This window comes from Prosopis cineraria, unplaced genomic scaffold, assembly GCF_029017545.1.
Source record: "Prosopis cineraria cultivar Desert tree isolate PC_DT_omini unplaced genomic scaffold, ASM2901754v1 PC4, whole genome shotgun sequence".
In the NCBI taxonomy this organism is placed as follows: Eukaryota; Viridiplantae; Streptophyta; class Magnoliopsida; order Fabales; family Fabaceae; genus Prosopis; species Prosopis cineraria.
Genome location: NW_026555335.1, coordinates 34,404,090 through 34,416,338, shown reverse-complemented (window position 1 = coordinate 34,416,338; position 12,249 = coordinate 34,404,090). Strand labels below are relative to the sequence as shown.

The 12,249-nt window shown below is 33.6% G+C and overlaps 1 protein-coding gene across 1 annotated transcript; it reads right to left on the bottom strand.

The window, feature by feature from the left end:
* Nucleotides 1–391: 391 nt before the first annotated feature.
* LOC129307711 (homeobox-leucine zipper protein ATHB-6-like) lies at nt 392–2,497 on the bottom strand. The gene is made up of 3 exons (XM_054948576.1): nt 2,019–2,497; nt 1,340–1,731; nt 392–1,218 (listed from the first exon to the last, which is right to left on the bottom strand). The coding sequence occupies exons 1-3, from the start codon at nt 2,080–2,082 to the stop codon at nt 721–723; spliced, it is 954 nt and encodes a 317-aa protein (XP_054804551.1). The 5' UTR covers nt 2,083–2,497; the 3' UTR covers nt 392–720.
* Nucleotides 2,498–12,249: the final 9,752 nt, after the last annotated feature.

The window sequence follows — 12,249 nt, the reverse complement described above, 5'->3', positions numbered from 1 at the left end:
TACGCAAGAAACGAAATGACAGGGATGCGTGTGTAAGAGGAAAGAAACAAAATTTTACTCTATATATATATATATATATAATGGAATATGGAATTGATTTTCCAGCATTAAATTTTTGCTTTGAGTGGAGAGGACGCCTTCATCGAGTTGGAAAATTATGTGAAGAATTCTTGGGTATTTTAAGAGAAGGTGGACCTGAAGGCCATAAGTACTATTTTGTCTTCTCTTACTTTCCTTCTGAAACATTCAAGACAAAACAGAAAGCGTAACACAACGTACTTGCCCTATGAACCTCCTAGATTCCTCTTGTCACGAAACGACATCGTTTTCTTCCTAATTCCAAACGTAAACAGACCGAAATAGATTTCATAATTACCATTTACCACCCTAATTATCATTAATTTATTATTATTATTATGATTATTCATATTACAGGTCCCTTCCTTTCCCGCACGACTTATTCGTCAGCGTTTCACACCAATTGCTTCACAGTCCACCCGTACGTGCGTTAGCCTTGCGACTGCGAGCTTCCTTGTTCCTGCTTCCCAGCTTTATACAGGTTTTTCATTTTTCAACTTCGATCATAAAAAATGAGAACCCCAAAAGCGAATGAATATTTCTACCTCCCTAGTTCTTTCCATTTTTCTACCACTTTCTTGAGCTCTCATCTATACTGATCTCTACCCAGTACTAGGCTTTCTTCAATTCTACTGTTTTTTTTTAGCTCCAGTGATCTGAACAGTACCACGGGAGGGTGGGTGCTTGTTCTTCGGAGAAGAAATTGCAGGCTTCTTCTGCGCTTAAGAAGTTGTGTTCTTCTATCTTCACATACTGACTCTGGTAAGTTTTCTGGAACTGAAAGCAGTTCATGGACGACGGCGACGACGGAGACATTAACAGGTGGTTGCCCTGAAGAGCTGCCGACGACGAAATGGCGGCGTTGGGGCTGTTGTCTTCGTTCAGGATTGCGCTAGAGTCGCTGTCGGAAGAACCGTCTTTGAAATGATCCACCGGTGATATGAGTGAAGCACCTCCCACTCCATTGAAGCACCCATAATTCAAGTCCTTGCACTCTGATTCAAGAATGGAGGTTTCCGCCGGTGGTGGGTTACTCTGTTCGACCTTTTTCTCGTCGGAATCTGATCCCTTTGTCTCTTCCTTCACTGAAATATCCCTCTCCGTGTACTCTTCTTTTAGTCTAGATTTCAATTCCTTAATCTGCAACAAACACACCACCATCCAAATTCAATCAGAAAAAGTAAAAACAATGACGAGTTCGTTCCTGTGAAAACCTTCAAATTTGAAGTTCTTTGTGGTGGTGGTGATGATGATCTCTTACCTCTTTGAGCAATGCTTCATTGTCCTGTTGGAGGGTGTCAAAGTTACGTCTGAGGTCTTCATAATTGGCTTTGAGAACGCCATAATCTCTCTCCAATTGCTTCGTCTTCCACCGAGCACGACGGTTTTGGAACCAGACCGCCACTTGTCGAGGCTGTAACCCAAGTTCTTGAGCAAGCTTCACCTTCCTCTCAGGCTCAAGCTTGTTCTCTACCTCGAAGTTCTTCTCTAAAGCCTTAACTTGATCCACGCTCAGACGCCGTTTCTTCTCCGACATCATCAGATGGGTTGATTCTTCCACACACCCTTCCTCGTCCAGTCCATCCAGCATCATGGGTTGGAACTCTCTACCATACACATGATTATTGTTGTTGTTTCTCGGACTGTGTTCGTCTGACAAATTCAATGCAAAATATAGTCAGCACAACAGTAATGGCCTCGCAATACCCAGAAAAGAAAATCAAAAAGTGAACATGAGAAATTCTAAATCAGGAAAAAGAACTGGACCGAATCAAGACATAATTGAATCATTATAAAAGCTTTGAAAACTTTCGTAGCGTGTGTGTGTGAGGGTGCGGCTGATCACGGAAAGTCGAGACAAGAAAACACAGACGAGTCTGTGAGTTTGTCTGCATCATACAACAAAGCAAATAAAAAAGATTAAAGAGGTTTCTTTAGACCTGTGGATGGACACATAGTCATCAAAGCACCCAAAGAATCGGAGCTTTCAAGTGATCTCTTCATGACTGGATGAGGGAAACAAAATTACAACTCTGCACAAAGATCTTAATAGATCGGGATGTTTTGATCCAGTAGTTACAGTCGCAGGTTAACGTATTGAAATTTGATCTGAAAAGATCTCAAGGGAAGATTTTCACTTAAAAGGAGCCATTGAAAATGAAAAGGAACACTCGTGTGTTAAACAGCACCAATCTGTATAACAGCTTAAAATCTCCGCAGACTCCATGGTGTCCCCTATCTGTGATTATTACTTCCTCTCCCTCTTCACCCATGAAAGTAAAAGAAGAAGAAGAAATCAGAATTTAGAATCCATGGAGTTAAAGAGAGCATCGAGGATGAAAAAACCAGAGAGAGAGAGAGAGTGCGCGCGTGCGTCTGTGAAGGAGGAGGAAGAAGATGGCGAAGCCGCTGGCGAGGTATGATCTGAGGAGCGTATAAATAAGACAAGAGAGGGTTGCGATGCAGGGTTAGAAACTGACTGGGGTTAGGGTCTGTGGGGTTTGGGAATGAAATGAACCCAAATTCATTCCAAATGCAACTTTTCTTGGGTTTTGGCACTGTACCGGTTCCAGCCTGTGAGCCTCCGGTTTTTCGACCGTTTCGTGAAGAAATCAACAAACAAAGATATTTCGTAAAACGGCTCGGCGATTTTTTCCTACGGCTCGGCTACGCGTAAGCTGACACAAGTCCTGCCTTTCTTTCGTCAGCGTAGCCTTCGTGTAAAATTTTTTGTTAATAATAAATTATTATTATTAGGATTAAATTTCTAATAATATAATTAAAATGATATTAATCATGTTATTTATATCTTATCTCAATCATTAAAATATTATATATTTAATAATTTTTTTAATCTAAATATTTTTTTAGGTCTAAAGGACTGGTGAAAAATATAAAAATATTATAGGGTGCAAAGTTACAAATTTATATATCTTACTCATAACTTTTCTCAATGTGAAGGCTGCATTTACACGTTGTCATTGTAGTGTGGCTCTACTATTGAAATAAATACAACATTAAGTCCCATTTGATTGTTAAAAATAAATGAATGAAATGAATTGAAAAAATTAAAATAAAAATAAATTAAATTATTCTTTCTTCTCATGATAATCATGATAAAATTCATTAATATATGTTGTAAATGTAAGAATCATCACACCCTTCAAAAATTTCATAAATAATAATTCTCAACCCATAAATTAATTAACCCTTTCCTTTATAAATATGGTTTATTTATCTTTTTCGATTATCTTATTTTAACCTTTAATTTTTCAATCCATTCTATTTCAATCTTTTCTAATAATCAAATGGGACCTAAGTTTTAATATTTTGATTGTTTTAATTTTAGTCCATATAATTTTATTTTATTATCTATAATCTCTTTAGTTTGATATATTTGCAATGTTAATCTCTATATTTTTAAAAACATATAAGGATCATGAATTGGCACTGGCGCTCAGGTAAAGTTAATTTCACTAACGTGTACTTGACTCTATCGGTTATTTTCTTGAAATGATAAAAATATATTGAAATAAAAATTTTTAGATCAAATTGAAAATAAAAGGTAAGGGTCAAAATTTTCTTTTATATTTTTTTTGGATAAAAGGCCACATAAGACTGTACAAGAGACTAATATCTAGTTATGTTTGTAGCCATAATTAACATTTAGGGGGCGGGTTATCAAATATACAAATATTAAAATGATGATAAGGCATTTTATGAGCAAGAAGATTGGTGCATTGGTTGGCTTTTTTATAGATATAGTCAAAAATAACCACCTAATTTCTCATAATGAAATCCCTAATATTTTTTATGATTGCAGAGAGAGGATGGTTATCGTAGCAAGTATTATTAATAAGTGACAGAGCCTGTATGAAATCTGAGAAAACATTGATTTTAGAGAGCTTCTCATTCCAATAGAGATTAAGGCCTTCTGAAATTTTCAAAAGTTTAGCTATTGTGTTGGGGTAGTACCCAAGGTTATTGAAAAATTTCTTAATCCAATTTCTTTTGTCGTCTCTAATAATGCCCCTACAAGAAGCAACCCCATTAGAATTGATTGAGCCATCAATGTCTAGTCTTACCTAATCAAGTTCAGGAAGGTTCCATTTAGCATCCAATCTGTTGCCTTTTTTGTTTAATTGGTTGATCTTGGATTGAAGCCTTAAGGAATTCTTCCTACTTATGGTTTTCCAAATATAACATGCTTGGGCAAAAAATCTTTGCTAAGGAATTCTTCTTGCAATTGAACTACCTGCTTCATTATTAGCGTTTCAAGTTATTCAATCTGCACCTTAAGAGAGAAAAATGTATTAAGTTTTGTAGGATTCACTAAACTTTTCTGTACCTCTTTAGCTTCCTTGCACCACACAACATATGAATAAAAGAGTCAGTAGAATTACAACCCATAGGCAAGATCGTTGTTACATAGCACTCCCATTAGTATTCTTGTAATTTGTTTATAGACAATTCCAAGCAGCTTTCTAGAAGAAATATTTAATTTTTTCATAGGTAGGCTATCTCCGAATCTTGGACCAGATATTAGAGTGATTTTGATCCTTTTTGGACTCTATAGCTTTATTGGCAAATTTAATAGAGAAGTTATCATCAGAGAAGGGTCTCTAAAAATGAAAAAAAGAACATCATTATCAACCTAATGGTTTGTAGGTTGTAGAAGTACAATCTGTCTAATGATATCAAAATGGAGATAGCACTTAAAAGATTAATATTCCAAGCTCCAGAGGTATTGCAGAAATCTAAGACTCTTGCATAAAGAATAGAGTCAGCATTATGAAAAGTATATCTAACAAGAGGGTCAGGAAGGGAGGGACCATTTATCATACCAAAATGATATTTGGTCACCTCTATCTACTTTTCAACTAACTTGAGACATAAATTTATTTCAAACTTTACATATGTTACTTTAGGCATAAGAACAAGAATTAGGTTTAACAATTATGGGGATAGTATTTATTACATAAGACTTACGCCCAGAGACAATTAGGTTTAATGATTAAGCCCCAGCAAAGTTTCACAATAAAGGCAATGTTATGATTCTTAAGTTTCTTGATGTTAAGACCTCGATCTTTTTTACCAGAGGTAATGTAATCCTAAGATAGAAAATGGAGTTTTTCGTTCCCATTTGAAAAATCCCAAAGGAAAGTTCTAGAAATTTTTCTCAAATCAGCCAAAACATTGTCCGATAGGAGCATAGTTTACATTGTATAGCTTGGAAGAGCAGAGAAGACAAATTTGATGAGCACAAATTTTCTTGCAATATTAAGATAATAGCTTTTTCAATTAGCTAAATGAGAGTTTGTCTTTTTGAGCATAGGAGCAAAGGTGAGCTCAAAATCCTTTTCTTGAATATAGGAAATTTCAAGGTATTTTTCAAGATTTAGTTTATATTTAGCTTAAACAAAATGTTGGAGATAAAGACAAACGCAACAAAGGCAGATAACATCTTTTATATCTATGTCTGATTTAGTCTATTGTGTGGCAAAGATTTTCAATAATAATGACTACTAACCTCAGAAATTAAAATTATAAGAATTAATATAACAAACGAATCAGCTTAAAGGATTAAGAATAACAAAATAAAATTATAAGGATAAAAACAAAATATAATCGAATAATAGGGACATATTGTTATATTTTTCCTTGAAGTTATGAACCTATTTGTATTTCAAGCCCAAAAAACAAATATTTTAATCAACCAAAGGAGATTTGGTTTAATAAAAAAGGCCCATAATACTAGCAATGTGACAAATTAAAATTCAAAATCTTTGTAAGCGGAGGTGCCCAGTTAATGTCAAATATTATAAACTTATATATGTTATGATTTTTATCTTCAACATTTAAAGGTTCTGTATTATATTGGGCATCTTGCTATAAAAAAAAATAACTATAATTGACAGTTGACATGGGGAATTATAGAAAAGAACCCACAAAATTACAAATAAAAAATTATAAAAAATTAATGCTAATTAAGTCCCTAATACAATGTAATAATGTATAAGTCTGCTTCTAAAATGTATATGTCCTCTTTTAAAAATTTATTGCTAGTGTAGAAAACATTTCATTTATGAGTAATATACACTAATTAAATTGTAAATTTTTCAATTTTTGAAGAATATGTAAATCTAAAAAATTAACTTGTAAATTGCTTGTGAAGATTTGTAAATAATAATAATATTTAAATTATTGTATATTAAATTGTTGACATTTTAATAAGATATTATTAAAACAAATATAATATTTTTTCATCACATAGTAGTTGGTTAAATTGGTTGATCAAAATCGTATTTTGACACTTTACATGGGATAAAAATAAAATTTTTATTATGATATTTATATGTAATTTAGACGACTTGATTAGTACTTCATTTACTTAAAATATAAGACATTTTTTTATGGATTGAATGTTCAAAAATATAAAATATTTTTAATATTTTAAGGTATAATTAATATACTTTGTTTCAAAAGTGACCATAATAAATAATCACTTTATATTTATTTATTTTAAGGTAAAATACCATATTGAATAAGAGTAAGTATGGAAAGATGTTGTTAGTTTGAAAATAAAAAATTACTTTATTGGGGTGAGATTTAATTAAAAATATCTTATATTTCTTTTAATGGATTGAGTATTAATTTTCTTAATTGGTACTTGTGTAATTTTTTGGATCTTTTTTCCATAATTATTGAGGTAATTTTCTATAATTTCTCAGCCAAATAACTGATTAAAATTAATTTTTTTAATGAAAAAGTATCCAATACACTATTTTTAAATGATAAAAAGAGAAATTGTATTATATGTAAGTTTATGATATCAGATGCTCATGAGTAAAAAGTTGAGAGACAAACATATATATATATATATATATATTATACTATATAAATTTTTGAATTTAACTCTTCATGACTAAATCCTAACTACCTCCTTGCTTAAAATGATACTTGCCCTGAACTGTGTTGAGTCATTTCATTTTGGGGATCTATGCCACGATAAAACATTTATACACGTTGTTTGTTCAAGAACACATCTTGGTTGTGTATAAACTTGATCTTTGTTGCCCATTAATTATCACAAAAAGGGATACTGGTTTAAAACTTTTAATAGAAAATCGATAATAATTTATGTTGGGAGGGCATTATTACAAAGGTTTGGATTCGATGAGTATGCCATGACTCACGTGATATTATATATATCGTCCATTCAATCAAACAGTTGTTAAAGATATTGGCACAAAAATAACGCCAAATCACGATTCTATTTTGTATTATATTTTATTCCTTTTATTTAAAAATATGAGATATTTTTAATAGAATTTTACTTCAAATAAAGTAGTTATCAACTTTTAAACTAATCCTATCTTTTTATATTTACCTCTATTAAATAATTTATAATAAATATAAAGTCATTCATCAATAAGGGCACTTTTTGAAAAAAAAAGTAATGATTACACTTTAAAAGATTAAAAATACCTATATTTTCTAATATCCAACTCTTCAAAAAATATCTTATATTTTTGAATAGAGGGAGTATATTTTAATCAAACAATTCATATGATTATAAATAACAATCACTACTACAAAATATATCTTTAGGAGCGGGTATTTAGGAGCGCTTTTTAAAAAAGCGCTCTAAAATGTGAATGCAGAATTTACCGGAGCGCCTTTCTAAATAAATGCTCCTGTATGTCAGGCTTCTCAATAAGATAATACTCCTAATTAATATATATATATATAAAATATTGTAAAAAAAATTAAAAATACCTTCGGAAGCACTCCTATTTAAGCGCTCCGGAAGATACCGTTTAAGAGCGCTTTTCCGGAGCGCTCCAGAAGATCTGATATTCCGGAATGCTTGTTCATGAGGGCTTCGGAAGAGCTTATCTTCCAGAGCGCTCGTTCACGAGCGCTCAAGAAAAGAGCTATGGAACTCTTTCGGAGCACTCATTAAAGAGCGCTCCGAAAGAGCTAATCTTCCAGAGCGCTCTTTAATGAGCGCTCCAGAAGAGTTATTCCAGCCTTTATTTATTTTCCATCAGTTTTCTTTTCTCCATTTAGTTTCTTTCAAACCTCTCTCTTTTTTATTGAGGCCGTGCGTTCCCAATGAGTTCCAAATCTTTACTGTATCAGTCCATCGTCATTGCTGTTTGCTGTTCCAGTTCGCTGTTACCGCTTGTCCATCTTTGTGTCAGGCATCTGTCTCTGTTTTTGTGCCCCGTCGCCATCTATCTCCTGCATCGCCATCGTTATCGCCATCCATTCTGCCATCTCCATCGCAGTCGCCATCCATCTATCTCTATTAAGCATTGTTCGCTATTCACTGTTTGCTATCTGCTGTTTGCCATTCCAGATCTGAATATCTATTCCAGATCTGCATCTCTGTTCCAGATCTGCATTGCTGTTATAGATCTGTGCCGCTGCTGTACACCGGAGGAAGCAACGCCGTGAAGACCTCCGTTGCCGCCGTGCGTCGCTGCTGTACAGCGAAGGAAGCGACGTCGCTGCTGCCGTGAATACCGCCATTTTCTGTTGTGAAGACTACACTTTGAGGGTATTTTTTAATAATTAATTTATATATATTTGAGAATAAATTTCAAATATTTTTTTAATAATCAATATTATAGATAATATATGAATTGAAGTTATTTATATTAAAATTATGGAGTATTTGTAGTTGATAATTTAGATTAAAGTTGAGGAAACTACTTGAACATTTTTATTTTATTTATGAAATATACTTTTAAGGGAGATTATTGTTATTAATTAAATTACAATTGATTGACAGAATTTAGATGCATTATGCTACTAAATTTTTATTTGGATGAATTGATTTTTTTAGTTTAAATGTATTGTATTGTGGAATTCGATTGTTTGATCATTTGGGAGGTTCTTCTTTTAAGGAAGATGCTATTGAATTTTTTTTATAGAAATCTAAGTCTTTTGTTTATTGAATTTTGGTAATCATATTAGTGATATGGATCGTAAGTGGATGTCAGCTGATCGACTATCTAGAGAATACTGGGATGGTGTGAATGAATTCATTGAATTTGCATTTTGTCGTAATCAAGACCCTTGTGGAGTCATATGTCCTTATTTGAAATGTTGATATGGAAAAAGAATAAAGCCAATAGAATTGAAAGATCATTTAATATGTAATGGGATTGATCCAACTTATACTTGTTGGACCATACATGGGGAGACAAGGAATAATGCAAGTGATTGGAGGGATAGTGCGAGCTACTCAACATTTGATCGTGATAGTGGGATATATGATGTTGATCGTCTTGATGAAATGATTGATGTGATTGAAGAGGATCTTAGGGACTGTCTTGAGATGTTTGAGAGATTGAAGAGTGATGCTGATAAACCATTATACCTCGGTTGTAAAAAGTTCACAAAACTATCAGTTATTTTGAAACTACAACCTAAGAGCAGCGAATGGATGAAGCGATAAGAGTTTCACGGATTTTCTTGAACTCTTATATGAAATGTTACCTGAGTACAACGAGCTTCCACCTAATACTTACGAAGTTAAAAAAAGTGCTCTGTTTTATTAGGATGAGCTATGAGAAGATACATGCATGTCCAAATGATTGTGTCCTCTTTCAGAAAGAGTATTCAACCTTAGATAAGTGTCTAAAATGTGATGCATCACGGTACAAAAGAAATGGATGTAGCCTAGCGAAGGCATTGTGGTATTTTCCAATCATACTAAGATTTAGACGCCTATATAGTATTGCAGAAGATGCTAAACACTTAACATGGCATGCTGATGGGAGAATTAAGGATGGCAAGCTATGGCACCCTACATATTCTCCTCAATGGAAAAAATTTGATCTTATATACCCTGAGTTTGGGGTTAAAGATAGAAACTTACGCCTTGCACTAGCCACTGACGGAATGAACTCACATGACATGCAAAGTAGTACTTATAGTACATGGCCAATTATTTTAATGATCTACAATCTCGCTCCAGCATTATGCATGAAGCGTAAATTTATGATGCTATCATTGTTGATTTCTAGGCCTCGACAACTAGGAAATGATATAGATGTGTACTTAGCTCCTTTGATTGAAGATCTAAAGATTTTGTGGGAGATAGGTGTGGAAGTTTATGATGGGTATAGAGAAGAACATTTCATCCTTCGAGCAATGTTGTTTGGCACCATAAATGACTTTCCTGCCTATAGCAATTTATCAGGATACAGTATCAAAGGACGAGATGTATGTCCAGTATGTGAGAAGTACACTTGTTCAGTGCGGTTGGAACATTGTAGGAAGAATGTCTTCATTAGTCATCGATGATTTTTGCCGTAAACACATCATTACCGATGACTGAAGAAGGCCTTTAATAGCCACCCGGAGAAGGGTAGAGTTCCCATGCCATTAACTGGTGAGCAGCTCTTTGAAAAGGTCAAAGATTTAAATATTGAATTTGAAAAACCATTTACAAGTAAGATTGTTAAGAATGGTTGGAAAAAGAAGTCCATATTCTTTGAGCTACCATACTGGAAGACCTTAGATGTTAGACATTTCCTAGATGCAATGCACATCGAAAAGAATGTCTGTGATAGTCTTGTTGGCACATTACTCCACATTTCAAGAAAGAGTAAAGACAGTATTAATGCAAGAATGGATTTGATTAGCATAGGGTTAAGAGAAGAGTTAGCACTAAAGAGGAAGGGAAAACACACTTTTTTACCTCCAGCAGCTCACACCTTGTCTAGAAAGGAAAAATTAGCTTTCTGTGAATTCTTGCACAAAGTTAAAGTGCCAGAAGTATATTATTTAAATGTAAGTAGCCTCGTATCCATGAAAGACCTCAAACTAGTAGGTCTCAAGACTCATGATTGTCATATTATCATGGAAAATTTATTGCTGGTTGGTATATGATCCATTTTACCGAAGAAGTGTGAGCCACGATTACTATATTTTTTCTTCTTTAAGGCAATTTGTAGCAAGGTGATTGACCCAAAAAAATTGCCAAAGCTAGAACATGAAATAGCTAAGATTTTAAGCGAGCTGGGTATTTTCCACCTTCGTTCTTCGACATCATGGTTCATTTATCATTTCACTTAGAGAGATAAAGTTGTGTGGCCCTACTTATTTGAGATGGATGCACCCAGTAGAGCGTTACTTGAAAGTATTAAAAGGATATGTAAAAAATCAAAGTCAGCCCAAGGGGTGTATTGTTAAGAGGTATATCATGGAAGAAGCAGTTGAATTATGCACTATATATCTCTCTAATATGGATGTCATTAGGTTGCCAAAGTACACAAAAGACACCACAAGTGAACAGGGTGGAATCATTGGGAAGAAACTCATTAGTATAGACAAGACACAATGGGAGCAAGTTCACTTCTATGTTTTACACAACACTGAGGAAGTTCAACCATATATCAACGAGCACAAGAAAATAGTTAAGAGTCAGAATAAAGGTAAAAATGAAACATGACTAGTAACATATCACAACTGGCACTTTATATATTGGTTTAGAGCTCGCATCTTTGAGGAGTCTCACCCATCAGAAAGGTTGAGGTTTTTGGCTAGGGGTCTCGGATTTAAAGTATTTTCTTATACAGGTTATGTAATTAATGACTTTACATTTTATACAAAAAGCCAAGATGCTCGGAGCATTATGCAAAATAGTGGTGTAATACTTAAAGCTCAATCAATGCATGTCTCTAGTTTTAAAGACAAGAACCCAATCTATGCAATGATGTCATATTTTGAGATTATAGAGCACATTTGAGAATTGAATTATATCAAGTTTCGCGAACCTGTCTTTTGTTGCACGTGGGTTGACAATAAAAATGGCTTTTGAATTGACAAGTTAGGTTTTATTCAAGTAGATTTTAATAAGGTGGCTCATAAAGATGAACCATTCATTTTGGCATTACAAGCTCGACAAGTGTTTTATGTGTTAGATCCAGCGTATAAAAAGTGGTCGATTGTTCTTTTAACAAATAAAATAGTGGGTAATAAAGAGGATGAAGATTTCAATGTTAAGGATGATCCTTTCATGAGAACATCACGAACATTTGATGTTTCAACTGGGGATAATGCCTTCTATATTAGAGAAGATCACGCGGAAATGGATTGATGAGGGATATGTAGAACACACAAAAGAAAAAACAAATAAAAAATAAAAAATAA

Bases quoted from the DNA above. Each gene is read 5' to 3' on its own strand.
- LOC129307711 (XM_054948576.1), bottom strand. From the start codon at position 2,082: ATGAAGAGATCACTTGAAAGCTCCGATTCTTTGGGTGCTTTGATGACT. The intron at 1,732-2,018 runs GTCTAAAGAAAC...TGAATTTGTCAG, and splicing joins GACTATGTGTCCATCCACAG to ACGAACACAGTCCGAGAAAC. The intron at 1,219-1,339 runs GTAAGAGATCAT...TGTTTGTTGCAG, and splicing joins ATGAAGCATTGCTCAAAGAG to ATTAAGGAATTGAAATCTAG.